Source organism: Anomaloglossus baeobatrachus, chromosome 9 (assembly GCF_048569485.1).
Source record: "Anomaloglossus baeobatrachus isolate aAnoBae1 chromosome 9, aAnoBae1.hap1, whole genome shotgun sequence".
NCBI classification, from domain to species: domain Eukaryota; kingdom Metazoa; phylum Chordata; class Amphibia; order Anura; family Aromobatidae; genus Anomaloglossus; species Anomaloglossus baeobatrachus.
The window spans coordinates 224,121,239-224,147,935 of NC_134361.1; the positions used below are offsets into that span (position 1 = coordinate 224,121,239).

The 26,697-nt window shown below is 50.3% G+C and overlaps 1 protein-coding gene and 1 long non-coding RNA gene across 3 annotated transcripts in view; one reads left to right on the forward strand and one right to left on the reverse strand.

Annotated features, from left to right (window-relative positions):
• The window catches only part of LOC142251647 (uncharacterized), a 202,537-nt gene that overhangs the window by 113,047 nt on the left and 62,793 nt on the right, over window positions 1-26,697 (reverse strand). The gene's annotated exons all lie outside the window — the stretch shown is intronic.
• LOC142251646 (uncharacterized) overlaps window positions 6,777-26,697 on the forward strand; it is a 204,319-nt gene continuing 184,398 nt past the window's right edge. For both annotated transcript variants that reach the window (XM_075324636.1, XM_075324638.1), the window contains exons 1-5: window positions 6,777-6,909; window positions 7,042-7,200; window positions 13,820-14,015; window positions 22,921-23,079; window positions 25,733-25,801. In XM_075324636.1, coding sequence (XP_075180751.1) covers window positions 6,857-6,909; window positions 7,042-7,200; window positions 13,820-14,015; window positions 22,921-23,079; window positions 25,733-25,801 — 636 coding nt within the window. In that variant the 5' untranslated portion in view covers window positions 6,777-6,856. The remainder of the gene's footprint in view (window positions 6,910-7,041; window positions 7,201-13,819; window positions 14,016-22,920; window positions 23,080-25,732; window positions 25,802-26,697) is intronic.

The following is a 26,697-nucleotide window of genomic DNA, read 5'->3' on the forward strand; positions in this document are numbered from 1 at the left end:
GACCCTAGGTATCCCTAGTGCTGGACCCCGGTGGGATGAGCTTTTCCTGAACCCCACTAAATGCTAAAGGAAGACATGAGGATGACACACAGGGGAAAGTGCATGAACTACTTATCCACAGATGACTCATGCAGGAGTTCAGCAAAGCTTCAGCAATGATACTACAGACGAGAGAGCAAGACACCTGCTTGCAACCAGAGCTAAAGTAGACTGAATAATATCACCAGCACCAGTCCAGAGAAGAAGGAAATATTTACGCACTAAGAGAATACTGATGATCAGCAACTGGGTGAAAGGCGAGCACCTGCTGGGTCCAAAAGGGGGAGAGATTAATCCAGCAGGAAAGTTATCTATACCAATGAATACTGACAGCAGGAACAATGGAAAGTCAGGGAGCATTCTGCACAGCCAAACGCTGTGACCTTCTATAGCCAGAAACCACATGACTGTCTGTCACCTGTGACACAGTGATTGTGACTGTAGTGACAAGTTCAAATTTTGACAGATTTTTTTATTGCACATTACAAGTGACTTTTCCAGCCTAGAGGGCAATGTAAGTAGCAAAAATCTGTGACTTTCTACATGTGAAAAAATAATAAACCAAGCTCACAGCCACTCAATTTACACAAGAGCCATAGGACATGGAGGTCCCAGCAATCATACAAATATCAGCTGTCCTGTGGATAGATCATCACTCATTAAACTGTTACCGGCTCCGGCTGGTTGTAAACAGTATTGAAGTAGTTATTACTCCAATTAACAGTTTCTGGGATTCATTTTATGGCATCGGTAAGAATTAAAGAAATACACAGGCAAGTGATTTCCAAAGATCTTTCAAATGATATTAATAAGAATCGGACCTTTTATACTCCTCAGTAATGTGGGTGTACCATGCATACATTTAGGCGTTCCTTACATGATAGCAAATAACAGAATATATAACTGCATAATAAGTACAGACACTCCCAGCATCCACCCAACTAAGTCAAAGCCCTCAAACAAATCTGTGTCCCAAAAGTGAAATCTCACACCCTAATAACTTTTTGGGAGGCATAAACACATTAACTCTTTCTAGTGCATGGGGGAGGATACCCCAGCACCATACACTGTGTAGTGGCCGATCTCCAGTACTGCAGCTCAGCTCCTATTTGAAGTGAATGGGAGCAAACCCTTTAAGTTCTACTTCCTTGGATTATCAGCTAAAAGAAGTTTTAAGCAAAATCCAAAAATAAACAAAAAGGCTAAATTGTCTTTGCCATGTGCACCATGAAATCTTCTATTATACTGATGTATAGCCTCCTATTTGCCCCAGAGGTCAAAAGACGTCAGGAAATCATCCCAATGTATAAGTGCAGTGAAGTCCAGTGTGGATTGACCCTAATATCCCAGCTGATCTCAGTAAAACGCATGCTACATAAGTGGCACGGATCTGTATTTACTGCCAGACAGGGTACATTATAGCTATATCCTGAATTGCTTCATGGAGCATTAACTAATCCGTCTAATGCACATTTCTAGCGTAAATCACCTGTAATGTCCTCTCTCCTCATCTGACGTCTTTGTTTCCATTCCCTCAAGCAAATGTAAAAAGGAATCGGGAAATAAAAACTGACTGATAAAATACACGTACAATTACCACAGCAGTAAGTCACAGGTTACACGGGGCGAACGCCTCCATATTCCAATGTCTGGATGATGCAGCGCCATCTGGTGGACACGTGTGAAAATACCGCGTGTGTAGAACACTAGTAACTCTTGGGCCACGTTCACACAACCTTAATTGCACGGTCTTGGAAGATTTTCTTTCCTGAAGTGTTATTTGCAGTTTTCCACCAGGCATTTTTCAAAAATGAATCAGAAAATAAAAACACTACAGATTACAATGCGCTCACGCCTGTCCCTGTTTACCCTTAAATTTTAGTATTTCATGGTCATATACAGTAGGGCCATTTTCCTAGAAAGTTTGTCCAAAGCGAAGATCCCCTGTCAGATCAGCTGTTTGCGGCAGGTTCGGCTTCTCTATCTATATCCAGCTGAAAAAAAAGTGTAACAAATTTATTTGCAGAAACGCTTTGAATTCAACCCAGATTTCACTCTTTGCATTAAAAACCTGCAACATCAATAGTCAAGTCATCATCGACAGCGGATTTTGTGCCCTTAAGATCTTAAGATCCATTGTAAAAAATCTTCTGCACATTGGTCCTAACCGAACAGCTTTACCCCTAGAAACGGCGCCGTTTTTTTCTTCGGCCTGGTATTGCATTGAATTGAGCGTCTATTTTTGGCCAATGCACCCTCTAGGTCTTGTGCGTCCTCTAGGTCTTGCGCTTCCTCTAGGTCTTACGCTCCCTCTAGGTCTTGCGCTCCCTCTAGGTCTTGCGCTCCCTCTAGGTCTTGCGCGTCCTTTAGGTCTTGCGCGTCCTTTAGGTCTTGCGCGTCCTCTAGGTCTTGAGCGCCCTCTAGGTCTTGCGCGCCCTCTAGGTCTTGCGCACCCTCTAGGTCTTGCGCGCCCTCTAGGTCTTGCGCTCCCTCTAGGTCTTGCGCTCCCTCTAGGTCTTGCGCTCCCTCTAGGTCTTGCGCTCCCTCTAGGTCTTGTGCGTCTTCTAGTTCTTGCGCGCCCTCTAGGTCTTACGCTCCCTCTAGGTCTTGCGCTCCCTCTAGGTCTTGCTCTTCCTCTAGGTCTTGCGCTTCCTCTAGATCTTGTGCTTCCTCTAGGTCTTGCGCTTCCTCTAGGTCTTGCGCGTCCTCTAGGTCTTGCGCTTCCTCTAGGTCTTACGCTCCCTCTAGGTCTTGCGCTCCCTCTAAGTCTTGCTCTTCCTCTAGGTCTTGCGCTTCCTCTAGGTCTTACGCTCCCTCTAGGTCTTGCGCTCCCTCTAGGTCTTGCGCTTCCTCTAGATCTTGCGCTTCCTCTAGGTCTTGCGCTTCCTCTAGGTCTTGCGCGTCCTCTAGGTCTTGCGCTTCCTCTAGGTCTTGCGCTTCCTCTAGGTCTTACGCTCCCTCTAGGTCTTGCGCTCCCTCTAAGTCTTGCTCTTCCTCTAGGTCTTGCGCTCCCTCTAGGTCTTGCGCTCCCTCTAGGTCTTGCGCTTCCTCTAGGTCTTGCGTGTCCTCTAGGTCTTGCGCGTCCTCTTGGTCTTACACGTCCTTTAGGTCTTACGCGTCCTTTAGGTCTTACGCGTCCTCTAGGTATTACCCGTCCTCTAGGTCTTACCCGTCCTCTAGGTCTTACGCGTCCTCTAGGTCTTACGCGTCCTCTAGGTCTTATGCGTCCTCTAGGTTTTACGTGTCCTCTAGGTTTTATGCGTCGTCTAGGTCTTACTCGTCCTCTAGGTCTTACGCGTCCTCTAGGTCTTATGCGTCCTCTAGGTCTTACGCGTCCTCTAGGTCTTACGTGTCCTCTAGGTCTTAAGGGCGCTTTACACGCTACAATATATCTTACGATGTGTCGGCGGGGTCATGTCGTAAGTGACGCACATCCGGCATGGTAAGTTACATTGCAGCATGTAACAGCTACGTACAATTGCGATTGAATGGTAAAACGATCATCGCATGCACGTCGTTCATTTTCTAAAAATTGAACGTCAGGTTGTTCATCGCACCCGGGGTAGCGCACATCGCAGTGTGTGACACCCCGGGAACGATGAACAGATCTTACCTACGTCCTGCGGCTCCCGGCCCACAATGTGGAAGGAAGGAGGTGGGCGGGATGTTTACGTCCCGCTCAGCTCCGCCCCTCCGCCTCTATTGGTCGGCTGCCGCGTGACGTCGATGTGACGCCGAACGTCCCTCCCACTCCAGGAAGTGGATGTTCGCTGCCCACATCGAGGTCGTATGGAAGGTAAGTACGTGTGACGGGGGGTTATTCGTTTGTGCGACACGTTCAACAAATTGAACGTGCCGCACATACGATGGGGGCGGATACAATCGCATACGATATCGTATGCTTAATTGCAAGGTGTAAAGCAGGCTTTACGCGTCCTCTAGGTCTTATGCATCCTCTAGGTTTTATGTGTTCTCTAGGTTTTATGCGTCCCCTAGGTCTTACGCGTCCTCTAGTTTTTATGCGTCCTCTAGGTCTTAACGCGTCCTCTAGGTCTTAGGCCCCCTCTAGAAAACTTTTACCACTATAATGTCATATTTTAGGAATGTAGAAGTAACCTTCTCCCACATAGCCCTAATCCACGATGAGAGTTAGTGCTTGTTGTGGATTTCTGTGGCTGGTCGTTGCTGCCGCTGACCTTCCCGTGTCCTCCTGTATTGCCTGCACACAGGTGTCTGCGCTGCACAGCTGGGCTGAGACTAAACATCTTTCTGGGTGATTGACGGCTACTTCAGGCATTCCTCGACTTACTGGGAACATCACGCCTCTGGCCTCCATACTGTCAGGTCAAATATGACTACAGGACTGAAAATGACTGCAGATCTTTAGGCTGTCAGCATCCCCGGCACAGTGTGGGAATGCCAGCTACACATAAATCATTCCCCGCTGATGGTACGCAGGGCAATCCTTAACTCGTGCCCTGACAGATGGAAGTCCCAGGGGCAGAGTTTGGGTTCAAAGAAGACCTCTGTTTCCAATGTACATTGTCTTGTACAATATCAATTATGGTTGTATCAAAACCATATTATGTGCACGAAGGAAAACTGCCTCCAACATTCGAGGTCATGGATCTATTAATAATAATAATAATAATAATAATCTTTATTTCTATCACGCCAACATATTCCGCAGCGCTTTACAATTCAGGAGGATCACATACAAACAAGTAACAGTTATAAAAAATACAATATTTAGAGGTAAAAAAAATCTATCTATTAAGTATCTATTAACATGATACATTTGATTTGCGTTAAAGGGGCTGTATTTTAAAATACCATCCCTTAATATAACTTACTTTTTCATTTTTCAATGTTTTTATTTTAACAATAGAACATGTAAACAACCCAATTCTGAAAAAGCCAAAAAAACCTGTGGTTTGTGATTTTCTCCGCTTTTTATTCTATGTGAATACATTTGTGTATTGGACTTTGGACTATATAATTGCGACATCCTTCGCACACAATCCTTGCGCAAATCACCATGCATTTTTACCTATTTTCATGATGCTTAATTTATGTAAAAGTCCCTGGATTCCTTTTTGTGTTTTCAAAACGCTGAAATGGAAAAATGTTAAATTCTGCAAAATGTTGCAGACTCTGATACTTATTAGACTGCAATCATCTGACTGTTCTGTTTCAGCAATTTTTATTAATAGAATATCTCACACTACATACAGACTACATACGGTACATACTATATACATACATACTCTATTGCAGTACATCATATTGACAGTTGAGTTGTGCAGTTCACCTGGCATGCTGGGGGGGTGTCTCCATCCATATTAATTGGTCAGCGGGTTTGGCTGACATTAGTATGGTTTTTGACTACTTAGCTATTGATTACCTTACCTTAGGATAAGTCGGCACGATCAGATCAGTGGGGTCCGACACCCGGCACCCCCACAATTAGTTGATTGCAGGTCCAGCACGCATGGATGGATACAGCATACCGATACGGAAGAGCATAGCTCTGTACACTGTGATCTGGCTGTTCTATCATGGAGTCAGGGGCCCCTAGGCTGGCCCTCAGACTCGAGATCCTCCACTGCCTCTTATCTCGGAGGTAGGCTTGATGATAGCCAGGCCTGAGCCCCCAGCGTGACCATGACTCCTGTCCGAGCTCTGATCTTACTCTCCCTCTCTTCGACCCTTGGCCCAGGCCGGAAAAGCCCAACAGCGAAACCCCACATAACGACACGGACAAGGGAGAACGGAAACTTGTACACACAGCTCTCAAAACACACAGGAGAGACAATAAGTGTACAGGGGAGCAACGAAAAAGTAAATGACGTAACGCCCAACAGGGGAGCGTTCACATCGCTCAATATCACAACGAAGATGACCATCAACAGATTCACCAACAAGACCGGTATCGCATGGAGCAAATGCTGAAGCTATAATCGGCACTGACTAGTGAGATCCAGGATCTTATATAGGAAGTAGATGACTTTGATTGGCAAATGGCAGCCTGAGCTCCTAGCAGAGTTCCCCAGGAATTAACTCCTACAGGTCTGAGGAACAGAGCACATTAAACAGCCGACGCCCAGCTCTGGCTGAACAACTAGAAGACATCAGGTTGCCTATCAGGCTCTCCATTGTGAACAGAGCCCAACACCCCCATAACACCTAATAAGTCTGGACCTGAACACCGCATGACATGCTCCCTTTGAAGTGAATGGGAGCTGAGCAATAATACCCAGAACAACCACATACTATATGTACTGTGTTCTTTGAGGCCGCATCACCCTTGCAAAGAATTTGTCAGCGGAAATGTTGAGTCAGACCCCCACCGATCTGATATTGATAACCTTGTGATTGGGGAATATGCTGGCCGTTCACTGTTTTGCATCCAGCCACCATCTAGGGGTCCTTATCTGAATCTGATATTAATGGCCTGTCCTCGGGATAGGTGACCAATATCTTGTGACCAGACAACCTTTTTGATATCTCCATAGTGGACAAGACTCCTTTAATCATATAAATAAACATTTATTTTAATCACTTGTATGACACTGATAAATGATAAAATTGCAATAATATTTAGCGCTTGCTATAGTATATGTTGTTATTTGTGGTATATAATATTGTGATTTAACCCCTCATTTTCACGTCACTGTTGCTTTCCTGTAGAAATGGCTCACATTCGGCTCTTTTTTTTCTTACAGAAGAGGTGAACGTCTTGGAACACCTGACCCTACGCTCGGCGGAGCTCGTGAACATCTCTCTCAGTTCTGAAGACTCTTGCCTCTCCTTAGATATGGGGCAATACTCTACTCTCAGTATCTCCACCAGGGCCACGTTCGGAGACAGGTAAATGCCATGGCTATCATCTGTAGATTGCTTCAGTATACTGAATGTTTGGTCCACTAGTTGATTGGCAAAATGGCCTACAGACAGTAGGTCTACAGCACTTTCACCTTTGTACTTATTGCTTGTCTTCAGTTTTGCAGATGAGCTGGCTGTACTGATCAAGTTACGTTCAACCCTCCAGGAGGACACGGGTCTCATCACTATATTAAGTCTCCACGGTCAAGTGCTATTTCAGGTCCGGATTAACCCCAACGCTCTAATATTTATCTCCAGCCGACGTGGACATTATGAGTGAGTGCCCTCATATCAAAGTCATAAATATCAAAGGCAGGGGCGGACATACCATTAGTGCAACCTGTGCAACCAGATAGGGGCCAAATATGTAAGGGAACCCATTTCTACCTCCAAAACAAGTGGAATTGGGCATTTTGAGGCTCTATTAGGCAGCAAACGGCCCATATATTGTTCTGTATGATCAATGGAATAAACTACTACATTAGTTTTGTAGGTGACAAATCCTTGAAATGTCTTTTGGAAATAGATAGTGTGACGATACGCCACTGTCACTAGAAGCTACTAGAGACAGGGAAGTCAAACATGCCAGTGGTCAGAAGCCAGGAAGTCAGATAAGACACACAGGGAGCAAGCAGGGTCAGGGTACAAGTTGGAGGTCAGAAGCCAGGAAGTCAGATAAGGTACACAGGGAGTGAGTGGAGCCAAGGTCAGGGTACAAGCCAGAAGTTAGAAGCCAGGAAGTTAGATAAGCTACACAGGGAGTGAGCAGGGTCAAAGTACAAGCCAGAGGTCAGAAGCCAGAGGGATAATGTCAGAGTCAAGGGCATGGGCAAAGATGGGTAACAAAGGTCCAAGGTAAAGGAGGCAAGATCAGAGCAACAAAAGTAACGGGAGCCAGAGAACTCATGGCAGAGCAGGAACTACGATTGACAGTGTACCGGGTGAAGTTGCTCTCTAATGAGGCCAAGCACTCAGCCAGAACAAGGCGCCTGAACACAGGCTCCTCCCCGCACCAGTGCAGGACCTGACGGCTGAGAAGCAACCCGTTACCTGGAGCATAATACAGAACATTGGCGCTGCTGGAGAGCAGAGCACCGCGGATCATGACAGAAAGGATCTGGACATTGTTTCTGATCAGAGAAAGTGCTCAGTGTCATGGGGTATGAAATGACAGAACAGGAACTTCTAGGCTGGCCCTCAGATTTGAGACCCTGCACTGTCCCTTATCACAGAGGTACGCTTGGTGGTAACGAGGTCTGAGCCCCCAGTGTGACCCTGACTCCTGTCCAAGCCCTGATCTTACTCCCCTCTCCCACACCCTTGGGGTGGGCTGGAAATACAGTAACAAAACCCCACAGAAATGACACAGACAAGGGAGAACAAAAACTTGTACACACTGCACTCACACACAAAGGAGAGACTATAACTTGTACAGGGGAGTAAAGAAAAAGGAAGGAAGTAAATGCACCACAGGGAAACTTTCACACCAATCAAAATAGCAACTACAGCATTACTGGAGCACCACAAAGGACTAGAATTGCTGGAGCTTTGCTGAAGCTATTATCGGCTCAGAAACTTATAACTTAAATAGGAAAGCGACAGCTGTGGGCAGGGCTGTATTTTGCCTTCGTGCTGCCCTAGGCACTTTAAGTGGTCGCGCCCCTTAGTGACAACGTAAAACTGAGTTTTCGCACACGACATCTGTTTAAGGCAGATCTACTCTGTAGCACACTTTAAAAAGTATCAATAAGAAACGAACCCCCCCCCCAATGGGAATCACCACAGGCACATCAAAACATAGCATGAGTATAAAATATTCCCACCACACCGTCCCCACTTATATACTGTGACTGTGACACTGCCCCTAATAAACACCACACTGCCCTCCCTTATAAACTACTGTATATCCACCACACCTTCCTCGATTATGAAATATGATCTGTACATTGTGAGGAGGGAGCAGCATGATGTGAGGACAATGTCCCATGCATGCTGCCCCCTCCTCACAATGTCCTATGCATGCTGCCCCCTCCTCACAATGTCCCATGCATGCTGCCCCCTCCTCACAATGTCCCATGCATGCTGCCCCCTCCTCACAATGTCCCATGCATGCTGCTCCCTCGTCACAATGTCCCATGCATGCTGCTCCCTCCTCACAATGTCCCATGCTTTCTGCCCCCTCCTCACAATGTCCCATGCATGCTGCCCCCTCTTCACAATGTCCCATGAATGCTGCCCCCTCCTCACAATGTCCCTTGCATGCTGCCCCCTCCTCACAATGTCCCATGCATGCTGCCCCCTCCTCACAATGTCCCATGCATGCTGCTCCCTCCTCACAATGTCCCTTGCATGCTGCCCCCTCCTCACAATGTCCCTTGCATGCTGCCCCCTCCTCACAATGTCCCATGCATGCTGCCCCCTCCTCACAATGTCCCATGCATGCTGCCCCCTCCTCACAATGTCCCATGCATGCTGCCCCCTCCTCACAATGTCCCATGCATGCTGCTCTCTCCTCACAATGTCCCATGCATGCTGCCCCCTCTTCACAATGTCCCATGCATGCTGCTCCCTCCTCACAATGTCCCATGCATGCTGCCCCTCCTCACAATGTCCCATGCATGCTGCTCCCTCCTCACAATGTCCCATGAATGCTGCTCCCTCCTCACAATGTCTCATGCATGCTGCCCCCTCCTCACAATGTCTCATGTATGCTGCTCCCGCCTCACAATGTCCCATGCATGCTGCTCCCTCCTCACAATGTCCCATGCATGCTGCTCCCTCCGCACAATGTCTCATGCTTGATGCTCCCTCCTCACAATGTCCCATGCATGCTGCTCCTTCCTCACAATGTCCCATGCATGCTGCTCCCTCCTCACAATGTCTCATGCATGCTGCCCCCTCCTCAGTGTCCCATGCATGCTGCCCCCTTCTCACAATGTCCCATGCATGCTGCCCCCTCCTCACAATGTCTCATGCATGCTGCCCCCTCCTCAGTGTCCCATGCATGCTGCCCCCTTCTCACAATGTCCCATGCATGCTGTCCCTCTCCATGAGCTCCTAATGCTGCCTTCCTCTTTTCCATAATGAGACCTTCATGTTGCCCCACTCATGCTAAGACCACCACACTAACGCTTATGCTGAGACCCCCCACACACACACTACCCCACTCTTGATATTGACTCCCCTACATTGCTCCACTCCATACTGATCCCACACATGCTGCCCCTTCTTCACAATGAGCTCCCAATGCTGCCCCCTCTTATTCTGAGTCCTTACACTCCCCCCACCCAATCGATTTTGTCATTGCACTATCCCTCATCCCTTGTCCTCTGTCTCTAGCATTAGCCCCTCTCTCCCACTCCCCCAGCATCAGCCTCTCTCCCCCAGCATCAGCCTCTATCTTCCCTCAGCATCAGCCTCTCTTCCCCAGTCTCAGCCTTTGCCTCCCCCAGCCTCAGCCTGCCCCAGTCTCCGCCTCAGCCTCCCTCCAGCCTCCCTCCAGTCTCAGCCTCAGCCTCCCTCAAGTCTCAGCCTCAGCCTCCCTCCAGTCTCAGCCTCAGCCTCCCTCCAGCCTCCCCCCAGTCTCTGCCTCTGCCTCCCTCCAGCCTCCCCCCAGTCTCTGCCTCTGCCTCCCTCCAGCCTCCCCCCCAGTCTCAGCCTCAGCCTCCCTCCAGTCTCAGCCTCAGCCTCCCTCCAGCCTCCCCCCAGTCTCAGCCTCAGTCTCCCTCCAGCCTCCCCCCAGTCTCAGCCTCCCTCCAGTCTCAGCTTCTGCCTCCCTCCAGCCTCCCCCCAGTCTCTGCCTCTGCCTCCCTCCAGCCTCCCCCCAGTCTCTGACTCTGCCTCCCTCCAGCCTCCCCCCAGTCTCTGCCTCTGCCTCCCTCCAGCCTCCCGCCCAGTCTCTGCCTCTGACTCCCTCCAACCTCCCCCCAGTCTCTGCCTCTGCCTCTCTCCAGTCTCAGCCTCTGCCTCCCTCCAGCCTCCCCCCAGTCTCAGCCTCTGCCTCCCTCCAGTCTCAGCCTCTGCCTCCCTCCAGTCTCTGCCTCTGCCTCCCTCCAGCCTCCCCCCAGTCTCTGCCTCTGCCTCCCTCCAGCCTCCCCCCAGTCTCAGACTCTGCCTCCCTCCAGCCTCCCCCCAGTCTCTGCCTCTGCCTCCCTCCAGCCTCCCCCCAGTCTCTGCCTCTGCCTCCCTCCAGCCTCCCCCCAGTCTCTGCCTCTGCCTCCCTCCAGCCTCCCCCCAGTCTCTGCCTCTGCCTCCCTCCAGCCTCCCCCCAGTCTCAGCCTCTGCCTCTCTCCAGCCTCCCCCCAGTCTCAGCCTCTGCCTCCCTCCAGCCTCCCCCCAGTCTCTGCCTCTGCCTCCCTCCAGCCTCCCCCCAGTCTCTGCCTCTGCCTCCCTCCAGCCTCCCCCAGTCTCAGCCTCTGCCTCCCTCCAGCCTCCCCACAGTCTCAGCCTCTGCCTCCCTCCAGTCTCAGCCTCTGCCTCCCTCCAACCTCCCCCCAGTCTCAGCCTCTGCCTCTCTCCAGTCTCAGCCTCTGCCTCCCTCCAGCCTCCCCCCAGTCTCAGCCTCTGCCTCCCTCCAGTCTCTGCCTCCCTCCAGCCTCCCCCCAGTCTCTGCCTCAGCCTCCCTCCAGCCTCCCCCCAGTCTCTGCCTCTGCCTCCCTCCAGCCTCCCTCCAGTCTCAGCCTCTGCCTCCCTCCAACCTCCCCCCAGTCTCAGCCTCTGCCTCTCTCCAGTCTCAGCCTCTGCCTCCCTCCAGCCTCCCCCCAGTCTCAGCCTCTGCCTCCCTCCAGTCTCAGCCTCTGCCTCCCTCCAGTCTCTGCCTCTGCCTCCCTCCAGCCTCCCCCCAGTCTCTGCCTCTGCCTCCCTCCAGCCTCCCCCCAGTCTCTGCCTCTGCCTCCCTCCAGCCTCCCCCCAGTCTCTGCCTCTGCCTCCCTCCAGCCTCCCCACAGTCTCTCCCTCTGCCTCCCTCCAGTCTCCCCCCAGTCTCAGCCTCTGCCTCCCTCCAGCCTCCCCCCAGTCTCTGCCTCTGCCTCCCTCCAGCCTCCCCCCAGTCTCAGCCTCTGCCTCTCTCCAGCCTCCCCCAGTCTCAGCCTCTGCCTCCCTCCAGCCTCCCCCCAGTCTCTGCCTCCCTCCAGCCTCCCCCCCAGTCTCTGCATCTGCCTCCCTCCAGCCTCCCCCAGTCTCAGCCTCTGCCTCCCTCCAGCCTCCCCACAGTCTCAGCCTCTGCCTCCCTCCAGTCTCAGCCTCTGCCTCCCTCCAGCCTCCCCCAGTCTCAGCCTCTGCCTCTCTCCAGTCTCAGCCTCTGCCTCCCTCCAGCCTCCCCCCAGTCTCAGCCACTGCCTCCCTCCAGTCTCAGCCTCTGCCTACCTCCAGCCTCCCCCCAGTCTCAGCCTCTGCCTCCCTCCAGCCTCCCCCCAGTCTCAGCCTCTGCCTCCCTCCAGCCTCCTCCCAGTCTCAGCCTCTGCCTCCCTCCAGTATCTGCCTTTGCCGCCTCCCCCCCGCATGCGCAGATCTCTGGTCTGCATTAGAGACACTCCCACGCTCCTTATGAATCCACTTACCTGCTCCAATGCCCGCCGCCATCTTCCTGGCTCACGTGAGTATCCTCTTCTGACACCGGCTTCCATCACGGCGTCCTCCGCGGCGTCCTGCTGTGAGCTCTGCATGTGACGTCCACACAGCAGTGGACGCAGCACAGAGGAAGGAGCTGATTAGCGCGCGCCTGTGACCCCGGAAGTGCAGGCGCCGGCAGTTCCGGGGTCAATCAGCTCCCTGTGCTCGGCGGCCACAAAAAAAAAAATGTAAAAAAAAAAAAAAAAAAAAAAATTTTTTTTTTTTTTTTTTTTTTGCTGCCAGAAGGTGCCGCCCCTCACAATCTGCCGCCCTAGGCACCGGACCACGGGTGCCTAATGGTAAATACGGCCCTGGCTGTGGGTAATAATTAGCAACTTTCTCCTAGGAACTGCACACAAATCCACAATGATTAACTCCTGCAGGGCTGGGGAGCAGTGGAAATGAATCAGCCGACGCCCGGCTCAGGCTGAGCAACTAGGAGATCTCAATGTGAATAGAGTTCGACACAGTAGCGGCACCCCGCGAGTGTGGAACCAAACACCACATGACACTCAGTTATAGAACATATCAGGTTAAAACAGCAGCAGTGATCTCCAACCTTTGTCTCTCCTGGTGTTGCAAAACTACAACCCTCATCATGGAAAGCCACAGCTTGAAGATCACAATATTAGAGCCTCAATTCCGGCTTCTGTTGCTTTCGAACTTAAGGCTGCTTTACACGCAACGACATCGCTAACGAGATGTCATTGGGGTCACGGAATTCGTGATGCACATCCGGCCTCGTTAGCAACATCGTTGCGTGTGAAATGCACGAACGACCGTTAACGATCAAAATTACTTACCTTATCGTTGATCGTTGACACGCCGTCCATTTCCCAAATATCGTTGCTGTTGCAGGACGCAGGTTGTTCGTCGTTCCTGCGGCAGCACACATCGCTATGTGTGACGCAGTAACAAGGACCATCACCGTCCCTGCGGCCGCCCGAAATGAGGAAGGAAGGAGGTGGGCGGGATGTTCGTCCCGCTCATCTCCGTTCCTCCGTTTCTATTGGGCGGCCGCTTAGGGACGAAGCTGTGACGCCGAACAAACCGCCACCTTAGAAAGGAGGCGGTTTGCCGGCCACAGCGACGTCGCTAGGCAGGTAAGTCCGTGTGATGGGTCCGAGCGATGTTGTGCGCCACGGGCAGCAATTTGCCCGTGACGCACAACCGTCGGGGGCGGGTACGCTCGCTAGCGATATCGATAGCGATATTGCAGCGTGTAACGTGCCCTTTTCTCTGCAGTGTCTGAATTTCTTTTTCTTCATTGTCTGAACCTCAACAGATTCCCCTTCTCTTCTTTGACCGATGGAAACTGGCACCGGGTGGCTCTTGCTATCTCCTCCAAAGGCGTGGCGCTATATGTAGACTGCAAACTTGTGGAGACGCTCCCTTGGACGAACTTCTTTGGTTTGGGGATCAAAACTGATGGAATATTAATGCTGGGAGGACTTATCGAAACATACGATGTGCCTTTTAAGGTAGGAACAATTTAAAAATAAAGTTTACACGTCACCCGTACGAGGATGCCCTCAAGATTATGCCAAGGTCTGATCATATTTAGGCCAATGCATAGCAAAAAGCAGGCCAAGACAAATAGTCATAAGGTTCTATAACAGACTTCCTAATAAAGAAATAAAATGGGAACCAATTTAATAAATAGGTAATTTATTTTGGCTATTTATTAAATTGGATTTACTATCCCAGACCACCCCTTTAATTGATTGGCCATTGTCCAGCAAATATGTCATTTATTTTTTCAAAACTTTAGTATATTCTTTCAAAACTTCCCATTCTATCATTTTCTCATGAAAAGAAATCCCCCATCTCCGCCCAAAAAATCCCCCATAATTTAATAAAAAAGAATCTGCTCGCTTACTGCATCCATGACCCCGAAACAGCTCCATAACATATGGAAAATCAATTTCGAGTCTCCTCACATTTTCTATGAAGTCTGAAAAAAAGTCTATAATACCTATTCACAAATACCTATTCATTGTTCAGTCTTTGGTCGGTCTTGTCATGTCTTGTGATCCTAAAACTTACACACATTCTTAGAAACAACACAACACCGGTGGATGCCATCCTCACACATTACGGCTTCATATTTACATTCCCCACAGTCCTGAAGAGTACAATCCTGTCTAAGGAATGCTGGAGACAACCACTTAATGCAAAATATATATACTCGTGAAGGTATCTATCTATAACAATGGCCTACTGATGCCATCTTCATGTGTGGAAATGGCAATAATTCCAGCCTTGAACTTAAGGTCCTCATACACATTAGATGGCTGTTGGACAATCATTTGGTCAACAGCCATCTGTTAGGGCCAGGTGGACGGGCAGACCCAGGAGGTGGATCCACTGGGCTGAACACCTCACCGAGGGCAAGGTGCCCGGTAGCCGGAGCACTACAGGTAGCAGGACAGTCCGTTCAGAGGAGTGTAGAAGTCCCTGGGACCACGGAGTCACTGAAGGTAGTCCGGGTGACGGAGCTCAGGTTCGGAGGCCGAGATGACGTCAGGCAGAGTCCGGAACCGACGGAGCGAGAAGACGGGTCACCACAGGGATCGGAGATGGTATGAACTTGACGGGATGGCAGACCGTCACCGTTCGGGGTTCGGGTATCGTCAGAACCGGTTGGCGAGGCAGGAGCGGCTCTAGGAGAGAGATAGGTAAGTATCCCACAAAACACAAGGAGACCTGACTCCTAGCTTAGCAAAACACGAAGAACAGGCCCCGCCCACTTGGAAAGGATCTCGCTATATACCCTGTACCTGATTCTGCAATATCCTGTTGGAGGACACTGGCCCTTTAAGAGAGGGTCAATGACCGCGCGCGCGCCCTAATGCGCATGCGCGAGGCCCAGGTGCCAGAAGCCAGAGCAGGGAGCGGTGAACAGGAGGCAGGAGAGCCGGGCTGGAGCAGGGTTGCCGACGGGCGCCGGGAGCGGGGACCAGGCTGCCTGGGGACCGCAGGTGATGGGGCATGGAGGCTGTGGAGCGGGGGACGCCTGGCAGAGGAGCCGGGAAGCGAGGCAGGGGAGCCGGGGAGCGTGGCAGGGGAGCCGGGAAGCGAGGCAGGGGAGCCGGGGAGCGTGACAGTACCCCCTCCCCCACGCCCCCCTCCCCGCAACCGGGACAGAAAGGCACGTATCAGGGGAGTACCCACATTCTCCCGGGGTTCCCAGGACCTATCCTCAGGACCATACCCTGCCCAGTCCACCAGGAAGAACTGTCGGCCCCGTACGGTTTTCATGGCCACGATATCCCTTACCGCATAGATGTCATCATCAGCAATAGGAGGAGGAGCAGAACTGGCAGCAGCGGAGAAGGGACCAAGAACAACCGGCTTGAGCAGGGAGACGTGGAAGGAGTTGGGTATCCTCATCGTGGCCGGGATCTGCAGCTTGTAGGAGACCTCATTTATTTTGCTGAGGACTTTAAACGGCCCTATGTAGCGAGGGCCCAGCTTGTATGATGGTAGCTTCAATCGGACGTACTTGGAAGCAAGCCAGACCATATCTCCTGGAGAGAAACACGGAGGATCCAGACGCCTCTTGTCCGCGTGTCTCTTCATCCGCAGGGAAGCACGTCCAAGGGACGTCTTGACAGAGTCCCAAATTGTCGTAAAGTCACGGACTACAGCATCAGCAGCAGGGACATCCGAGGAAGAGGATACAGGTAAAGGGACGGAAGGCTGAAGTCCGTAAATGACGTGGAAGGGAGAGCTTGAGGAGGACTCACTGACGTGGTGGTTATGGGAGAATTCAGCCCAAGGAAGAAGCGTGGACCAGTCGTCGTGATGGGCGTTAACGTAGTGACGTAAGAAGGAGGTCAAGATCTGATTGACTCGTTCCACTTGGCCATTCGACTGAGGATGGTAGGCTGAAGAAAAGTCCAGAGTCACTCCCAGATGTTTTCAGAGGGCCCTCCAGAAGCGGGAGGTAGACTGAGTTCCTCTGTCGGACACAATGTGTGATGGAAAGCCATGCAACCGGAAGATGTGCTGTATGTAAGCGTCAGCGAGTTCCTGGGCAGAGGGCAGTCCAGCCATAGGGACGAAATGAGCCATTTTGGAGAACCGATCCACCACGACCCATATGACTGTGTGTCCGGAGGACAGGGGCAAGTCCGTAATAAAGTCCATTGCAATGCGTTGCCACGGAACGGAGGGTATAGGCAGAGGCAGAAGACGACCATATGGCAGGTGTTTGGGCGTCTTGTTCCTGGCACAAGAGGAGCAGGCTGAGACAAAAGAAGCGACGTCCGTGCGAAGGGATGGCCACCAGTAGTGACGTACAATTGTACTCCATGTTTTCTTCTGACCAGCATGGCCGGCTATTTTCGAGGCATGGCCCCAGTGCAACACTTTTTGCCTGTCAGTCTCAGAGACATAGGTCTTCCCGGGCGGTATCTGGGCCAGGGTGACAGGGGCCACCGGAATGATTTTACTAGGGCAGATGATGGGCTGGGATGTCTCCTCCTCCTGCTCCATGGGCATGAATGACCTGGACAAGGCATCTGCTCGTACATTCTTGTCCGCGGGTCGAAAATGGAGCTGAAAATCGAACCTGGCAAAGAACAAGGACCACCTGGCCTGCCGTGGGTTCAGTCGCTGAGCGGACCGCAGGTATTCCAGGTTCTTGTGGTCCGTGTAAATGATCACGGGGTACACTGCTCCCTCCAGAAGGTAGCGCCATTCCTCCAGAGCCAGTTTGACTGCCAATAGCTCTCGGTCACCGATGGTGTAGTTGCGTTCAGGCGCTGAGAAGCTCTTGGAGTAGAAACCGCAAGTAACCATCTTCCCGGAGGAGAACTTCTGCATGAGCACTGCTCCGGCTCCCGAGGAGGAGGCATCCACCTCCAAGGTGAACTGTCGGTTTAACTCAGGACGGTGGAGCACAGGGGAAGAAGCAAATGCCTGTTTCAGGGAGCCAAACGCGGCGTCGGCCGCAGGTGACCAGTCCTTTGGATTAGCCCCCTTCTTGGTCAAGGCGGAGAGAGGTGCAGTCAGAGCAGAGAAGTGAGGGATGAACTGACGGTAATAGTTTGCGAATCCCAGAAAGCATTGGATTGCCTTCAGTCCGGAAGGAGGGGGCCAGTTGAGAATGGAAGAGACCTTCTCCGGGTCCATCTGCAGACCGGTATCGGAGATTACGTAACCCAGGAAGGGAAGAGAAGACTGCTCGAAGACACACTTCTCGTACTTGGCGTACAGACGATTCTCTCTCAGTCTTTGTAGTACCAGCTGCACGTTCTCTCTGTGGGTCTGGAGGTCCGGAGAGAAGACCAGGATATCATCAAGATACACCACCACACAGACGTAGAGAAGGTCCCGGAACACGTCGTTAACCAATTCCTGAAAGACTGCTGGTGCGTTACACAGGCCGAAGGGCATCACACAGTATTCATAGTGCCTATCGCGAGTATTGAATGCGGTCTTCCATTCGTCCCCAGAGCGGATGCGGACCAGGTTGTAGGCACCCCGAAGATCCAACTTGGTAAACACACGGGCTCCTCTAAGCCGATCAAACAATTCGGGGATGAGCGGCAGGGGGTATTTATTTTTCACGGTGATTTGGTTCAATCCCCGGTAGTCAATGCATGGGCGTAGGTCGCCCTCTTTCTTCTTAACGAAGAAGAAGCCTGCTCCCGCAGGAGAGGAGGATCTCCGAATGAATCCCCTTGCCAGGTTCTCCGTGATGTAGGCAGACATGGCCCTTGTTTCAGCAGGAGACAGCGGATATATCCGTCCTCGAGGTGGTGTAGTTCCCGGGAGTAGGTCGATGGCACAGTCATAAGGACGATGTGGCGGAAGTACCTCTGACTCCTTTTTATCAAAGACGTCCGCGAAGGACCAATAGGCCGAGGGCAGTCTCGGAAGGGACTCCGGAACCGGAGGTCGTCGGATGGGCTGTATAGTCTTCAGACAGTTCTCGTGGCAAGAGGAGCCCCATCGGGTGATTTCACCAGTACCCCAGCTGACTGATGGTTCGTGTGTCCGTAACCAGGGGAGTCCCAGCAGGATTTGATGAGACATGTGTGGGAGGACGTAGAGAGCGATGTTCTCGGTGTGCAGGGCACCGATACGCAGTTCCACCGGCTTGGTGATCCACGAGATGGTGTCAGAGAGGGGTCTCCCATCTACAGAGGCAATCACGAGGGGTTTGTCGAGTGGAGTAACAGGCACCTGGTACTTGTCCACCGTGGCCTGCTGGATGAAATTGCCTGCTGCCCCGGAATCGAGGTGTGCCTCGGCCGTGAACCGCGTCTCTCCCGTTGTCACTTGAACAGTCCACGTAACCGGGTCTGAGAGAGTCCCAGCACCTAGGGTGGCCTCTCCTACCAACCCTAGGCTTTGGAGTTTCCCGGCCTCTCTGGACAGGAGCGTAGAAGGTGTGTGCCCTCTCCGCAGTAGAAGCAGAGGCACTTGGCGAGCCGTTCTGCTCGGCGTTGTTCGGACTGCCGCAAATGGTCAATCTGCATGGGCTCGTGGACAGAGACACCAGACGACGCTGACTGAAGTACGGCGGGCTTCTGCGGAGGAGAGGAATGCCGTATCGGACGTCTCTCACGGGACACCTCTTTGGATCGTTCCTGGAATCTGAGGTCCACGCGGGTGGCTAGTGCGATCAGGGCATCCAGGGTGGAAGGAACATCGCGGCCTGCCAGCTCGTCCTTAATACGGCTGGAGAGTCCTTCCCAGAAGGCGGCGGTGAGGGCTTCATTGTTCCAGCCCAATTCTGAGGCCAAAGAGCGGAAGCGGATGGCATACTGCCCCACCGTCATGGTCCCCTGACGTAGCCTGAGGAGTGATGAGGCGGATGCGGCGGCACGTCCGGGTTCGTCAAAGGTGTTTTTAAATGCCTGCAGGAAGTCCTGGATGTTAGTGGTTACAGGGTCCTCCTTTTCCCACAAGGGGTTCATCCAGGCCAGTGCCTCACCCTCTAGATGGGACATCACAAACGCCACCTTGGCTTGGTCGGAGGCAAACAAGTGCGGAAGCAGCTTGAAATGGAGGGAGCACTGGTTTAGGAATCCTCTGCAGGTCTTGGGATCTCCGGCATATCGGGGTGGAGAGGCCAGGCGGAGTTTAGAAGCTTCCGAGGTAGCCGCCACGGGAACCGTGGCCGTGGACTGTGCAGTAGTAACCTGAGATGCCAGGGACGTGGCAGATGCTTGCAGCGTGTGCAGGCGGGTATCCACCGAGGACATGAAGGCCAGCATGCGGGACTGGGTCTCGCGCTGTCGTACGAGTTCCTGCTGCAGGGTGCCCAGCTGGGCCGCTAGTGCTTCGGCGGGATCCATGGCCTGTTCTTACTGTTAGGGCCAGGTGGACGGGCAGACCCAGGAGGTGGATCCACTGGGCTGAACACCTCACCGAGGGCAAGGTGCCCGGTAGCCGGAGCACTACAGGTAGCAGGACAGTCCGTTCAGAGGAGTGTAGAAGTCCCTGGGACCACGGAGTCACTGAAGGTAGTCCGGGTGACGGAGCTCAGGTTCGGAGGCCGAGATGACGTCAGGCAGAGTCCGGAACCGACGGAGCGAGAAGACAGGTCACCACAGGGATCGGAGATGGTATGAACTTGACGGGATGGCAGACCGTCACCGTTTGGGGTTCGGGTATCGTCAGAACCGGTTGGCGAGGCAGGAGCGGCTCTAGGAGAGAGATAGGTAAGTATCCCACAAAACACAAGGAGACCTGACTCCTAGCTTAGCAAAACACGAAGAACAGGCCCCGCCCACTTGGAAAGGATCTCCCTATATACCCTGTACCTGATTCTGCAATATCCTATTGGAGGACACTGGCCCTTTAAGAGAGGGTCAATGACCGCGCGCGCGCCCTAATGCGCATGCGCGAGGCCCGGGTGCCAGAAGCCAGAGCAGGGAGCGGTGAACAGGAGGCAGGAGAGCCGGGCTGGAGCAGGGTTGCCGACGGGCGCCGGGAGCGGGGACCAGGCTGCCTGGGGACCGCAGGTGATGGGGCATGGAGGCTGTGGAGCGGGGGACGCCTGGCAGAGGAGCCGGGAAGCGAGGCAGGGGAGCCGGGGAGCGTGGCAGGGGAGCCGGGAAGCGAGGCAGGGGAGCCGGGGAGCGTGGCAGGGGAGCCGGGAAGCGAGGCAGGGGAGCCGGGGAGCGTGACACCATCTCGGCCGACTCTCCTATTGACAGGACACAGCCAAGAGTTCTTGTGCTCTCTATGAGAGAGCCAACAGCTGAAATGTTGTCCGGCGGCTTCACTATGAGAACACAATGCGTGAAAATCACACATGCCCAATCTGCCCAATCGACATCATCCCCGACAATCAATCAACCACTGCCTTATACACATTAGAACATCAGCCAAACTCATCGATATCGGCCTTAGACCTCATTCGTGCATCAGTTTTTTTTCCAAGGGGAAAGCTATTCTCCTTGCGGAGACTGACACACCAATCCAACATGCAAGTAGTGAGGAGACTTTAAGTCGCAGTGCCTGAAATGTTGTCCGACGGCTTAACTCTGGGAACACAATACATGAAATCAGACGTGCCCAATCAACATCATCCCTGACAATAAGCCAGCCAGTGTCCTATACACATTAGACCATCGGCCAGACTCCTCGTCTAAAGGAAAAGCTATTCTCCTTGCGGAGACCTACACACAAATCCAGCATGCTAGTGGTGAGGAGACTTTAAGCCACAATGCTCCTCTATGAAGTAGACGAACTCTAGTTCCACCTATTGGCGGTAGCCATCGTAAAAATCAAAAGTGACCCTTTAAAGAGCCTTGTAATATGACTTAGAATTTATGCCAGATCAGAAGCTCAATTTTCAGCCATGGTGTTTCGGAATGGTTGTCCCTCGTCAGTGCAAAGTATGAGATCTGATCTGGCTGTATGAGAGGCTAACACGGGGTCTGAGAGGAAAGCTATTCTTCTTGAGGAGACTAACACACCAATCCAGCATGCCAGTGGTGAGGAGACTTTAAGCCACAATGCTCCTCTAGGAAGTAGACAAACTCTAGTTCCACCTATTGGAGGTAGCCATCGTAAAAATCAAAAGGGACCCTTTAAAGAGCCTTGTAATATGACTTAGAATTTATGCCAGATCAGAAGCTCAATTTTCAGCCATGGTGTTTCGGAATGGTTGTCCCTCGTCAGTGCAAAGTATGAGATCTGATCTGGCTGTATGAGAGGCTAACACGGGGTCTAAGAGGAAAGCTATTCTTCTTGAGGAGACTAACACACCAATCCAGCATGCCAGTGGTGAGGAGACTTTAAGCCACAATGCTCTTCTTCTAGGAAGTAGATGAACTCTAGTTCCAACTAATCAAAAGTGACCCTTTAAAGAGCCTTGTAATATGACTTAGGATTTATGCCAGATCAGAACCTCAATTTGCAGACACGGTGTTTTGGAATGGTTGTCCCTCACCAGTGCAAAGAATGAGATCTGATCTGGCTGTATGAGAGGCTAAGACAGGGTCTAAGGGAAAAGCTATTCTTGCGGAGCCTGACACAACAGTCCAGCAGTCCAGTGGTGAGGAGACTTTAAGCCACAATGCTCCTCTAGGAAATATGCAAATTGTCTCTTCAGTGAGGAAGTAGATGAACTCTACAGCCACCTATTGAAGGTAGAAATCCTAAAAGCCAAAAATGACCCTTTAACCAGCCTTATCATATGACTTAGGATTTATGCCAGAACAGAAGCTCAATTTTCAGCCATGGTGTTTCGGAATGGTTGTCCCTCGTCAGTGGAAAGTATGAGATCTGATCTGGCTGTATGAGAGGCTAACACGGGGTCTAAGGGGAAAGCTATTCTTCTTGAGGAGACTAACACACCAATCCAGCATGCCAGTGGTGAGGAGACTTTAAGCCGCAATGTTCCTCTGGGAAATGCAAATTGTCTCTTAAGTTCATAACAGGAGAAAAAACTGTCCAATCTTCATCACTGTTTGGTTGTTGCTTCCGTTTTTACCATCCATCAGTGATTTTCTGGTATCCTTGTCCATCTGTCACTTGTTCCAGCGCAGCTTGTTAGGCTTGATCCCCCAACTCACCGCCCCCACAAGTAGCTACTTTGGAGACACTGCCTATGGATTCCCATATTATAGTATCCAGGAACATGCACTATTTCTTCTCGGTGATGTACAAAGTGGCTAAACGTCCATCATAGTACAGGTATGGACACTATATGCGGCATGCAAAGCGAGCCCTAAGAATATATGTACCGTACTTGCCCATGAAAATCATCAATAATTTGCTTTCATTTCCAAAATCTGAGCTTAGCCAAGCGTAACAACACTGTTTTTACAGTTATATACTTTTCTCTGGCTTCCCTTCTGTATACGAAAAATTGCAATGTGGAAATATGATCTAATTTTGTGATTATTGGCATTGCAGGGGTCCGTACAGCAGCTGGTGTTTGTGATGGGGGAACCCGGAGCTGCCCAGCGCTACTGCAGGAATTACAACCAGACTTGTCTAAGCAGTTTCCCAGCAGAGCCGCTTTTCAATACATCCCGTAGGGGCCTTGGTCCCCGCCATACTCCAATTTCCAAGGTAGCAACATGACGCTAAGTAATTGTACCATTGCAATTTCAATCATGGCTATTCCTAGGGGTAACAATTCAAAACCCTGATATGGGCTAAATTCTGTATTCCTGCAACTGCAACCCAAAGGAACGTACCGTATACTGTTTTAGCACTGAAGTCATTAAATAATTGCAATTAACTCACATGTTTGAGCTGTGTAATAAGCAAACCATTGATTTTATATACCTGAATTCCAAAACAAAGAGATTTTTCAATTAAGCAGGAAAATAAATAAAGTAAGGGACTGTCACGGCCTGTCATGGAGGCGTCATGGCCGGCATACAATCCAGTGACAGAGAGTGCTCGGAAATCCCAGAGATTGACAGCACGTGTTGTTATCTGACAGTTCCCTGTTTCTGCAGCAGTGGATTCTATGACCCTGGGAAACTGTCAGTTATTCCTCTCAGTCGTCAGCCTCTGACTTCTTTTATAAACCTCACCCTGGGGTGGATTGGATGCGGTTTATAGTTGTTCCTGGCTGTGGTCTGCAGAGTTTGTCTCCTGTTGCTCCAGAGACTTCTGTAGTAGCTACTCCTAAGATAAGTGTTTTGGCTTTTGCTACATACCTGTTTCCCCTGTATTGTTTCCTTTTGTCTCCCTTAGGGTTAGTGGTGTTGACAAGCGCTCATACCCATCATCCTTACTTAGGGCCCAGATCAGGGTTTGCTTAGGGCGAGGTATCCAGCTCGGCGACAGGTGCGGAGCCTGTATAGGGTCGGTGAGGGCAGTGAGGGTGAGCTGCAGGTTATTATCAGGAGTCATCACTTCCCCCTTTCCCTAGCTATAGGACATTAATTCCCCTTCCCTTTATATTGCACTTTGCGGCCGGTATAGCTTCTATCCCCGGCTGTGACAGGGACATTTTGGAATCCTTCTGCAATCATGTGCTAGCCAAACTGGCAATGAGTGGAGGACGTACACATCATGGAATGTTATATACACCTTCTCATTCAAAGAGTTTTCCTTATTTTCATGACTCTGAAAATTGTAGATTCACATTGAAGGCATCAAAACTATGAACTAACACATGAGGAATGAAATACTTAACAAAAGATTGTGAAACAACTGAAAATCTGTCTTATATTCTAGGTTCTTCACAGTCGCCACCTTTTGCTTTGATTACAGCTTTGCACGCTCTTGGCATTCTCTTGATGAGCTTCAAGAGATAGTCACCGGAAATGGTTTTCCAACAGTCTTGAAGGAGACCCCAGAGATGCTTAGCACTTGTTGGCCCTTTTGCTTTCACTCTGCGGTCAAGCTCACCCCCAAACAATCTCGATTGGGTTCAGGTCTGGTGACTGTGGAGGCCAGGTCATATGGCGTAGCACCCCATCACTCTCCTTCTTAGTCAAATAGCCCTTACACAGCCTGGAGGTGTGTTTGGGGTCATTGTCCTGTTGAAAAATAAATGATGGTGGCAACTGATGCCAACCGGATGGAATAGCATGCCGCTGCAAGATGCTGTGGTAGCCATGCTGGTTCAGTATGCCTTCAATTTTGAATAAATCCCAACAGTGTCACCAGCAAAGCCCCCCACACCATTACACCTCCTCCTCCATGCTTCACGGTGGGAACCAGACATGTAGAGTCCATCCGTTCACCTTTTTTGCGTCGCACAAAGACACGGTGGTTGGATCCAAAGATTTCAAATTTGGACTCATCAGAGCAAAGCACAGATTTCCACTGGTCTAATGTCCATTCCTTGTGTTCGTTAGCCCAAACAAGTCTCTTCTGCTTGTTGCCTGTCCATAGCAGTGGTTTCCTAGCAGCTATTTTACTATGAAGGCTGCTGCACAAAATCTCCTCTTAACAGTTGTTCTAGAGATGTATTTGCTGCTAGAACTCTGTGTGGCATTGACCTGGTCTCTAATCTGAGCTGCTGTTAACCTGCGATTTCTGAGGCTGGTGACTCGGATAAACTTATCCTCCGCAGCAGAGGTGACTCTTGGTCTTTCTTTCCTGGGGCGGTCCTCATGTGAGCCAGTTTCTTTGTAGCGTTTGATGGTTTTTGCCTCTGCACTTGGGGGCACTTTCAAAGTTTTCCCAATTTTTCGGACTGACTGACCTTCATTTCTTAAAGTAATGATGGCCGCTCGTTTTTCTTAACTCAGCTGCTTTTTTCTTGCCATAATACAGTATTTCATTCCACATGTGATAATTCATAGTTTTGATGCCTTCAATGTGAATCTACAATTTTCAGAGTCATGAAAATAAAGAAAACTTTTTGAATGAGGTGTGTCCAAACTTTTGATCTGTACTGTAATATATATATATTTATATATATATATATATATATATATATATATATATATAATGCTTCTATTACAAATGAAACCACTCGTATCTCCAAAAATCTCTCCACTCATATCTCTTCTGCCTTGTATTTCAATGAGAATATTATTTTTCAGTATTACTAGGAATGACGGCACATCAATGACCGTAAAGGTTTAACTCATCCTAAATTCCTCCCCTCTCAGATTCCGCCACACACCTGCATACCTGCTAACATCATGCTGTCTTCACATATGGATGCCTCTTGGTCTTTCACGCTCTCTGCCTGTCTGGAGATGCCATACTTTCTTCACATTGTAATTTTTTTTTCTTTTTACTTTCTTTCGAGGAGTTCAATGTGGGAGAGAGTCCAACTTTGGTAGGAGACAATTCCAGCACTCGCTCAACTGTACACGAGGTATGTGATGGAAAACACAGATACAAAGACGCATAATGCCTTCTTATAGAGCTCTGAAAACAACGTCAAGGTCAAACACAACCATGCTACATACAAGGCATTTCCAGTCAATTCGGATATTAAATTGTACAAAAATGGAGTAAAAAAAGTACAAAAATGTCACTAAATGCCATTTTAATGTTACAATAATTTTAGTAATATCATGTATTGCATACATTTTATAGTCCTTCACCCTGAGAAATGCGTCCTCCTTTGCTCATGTTCACACCTACTGCTCACAGATGCTTCTTCAATGGAATATATTCTACTGCCCCTATGTACAAGAATATAACTACTATAATACTGCCCCTATATACAAGAATATATCTACTATAATACTGCCCCTATGTACAAGAATATAACTACTATAATACTGCCCCTATATACAAGAATATATCTACTATAATACTGCTCCTATGTATAAGAATATAACTATAACTACAAGATGGAGCTCTGCAGAGATCTTTCCTTGAGATCTCTGGGGTCCCAGTTCTGAGGTCCTTACAGATAGGGGGTAACTTACTATCTTGGGAATAACCCTTTAATCACGGTGTATTACGTCCGAGGTCTTAGATCAGCTTGAACTGTGAAAACTGCTCTAAATACAGCAGAGAAGGATTGTCAGATAATGGAATATATGTAACAACCTGTATAAAAAATATTTTTTTGCCCCAAGAAAAGTTATGTTGTGATTGATACAAGAGAAAGACAAACAGACACATTGGGGGTGAGTAACAATACAGTTCAGAGGATGAAGTACTCCTAAATTGCTGTTTCGTGCTGGAGTTCAGCATGATTCCTCATTAAGAAGCTTTCAGACGGGCTTTGATCCAAAGAATAAAGCTCGTTACCCCGGC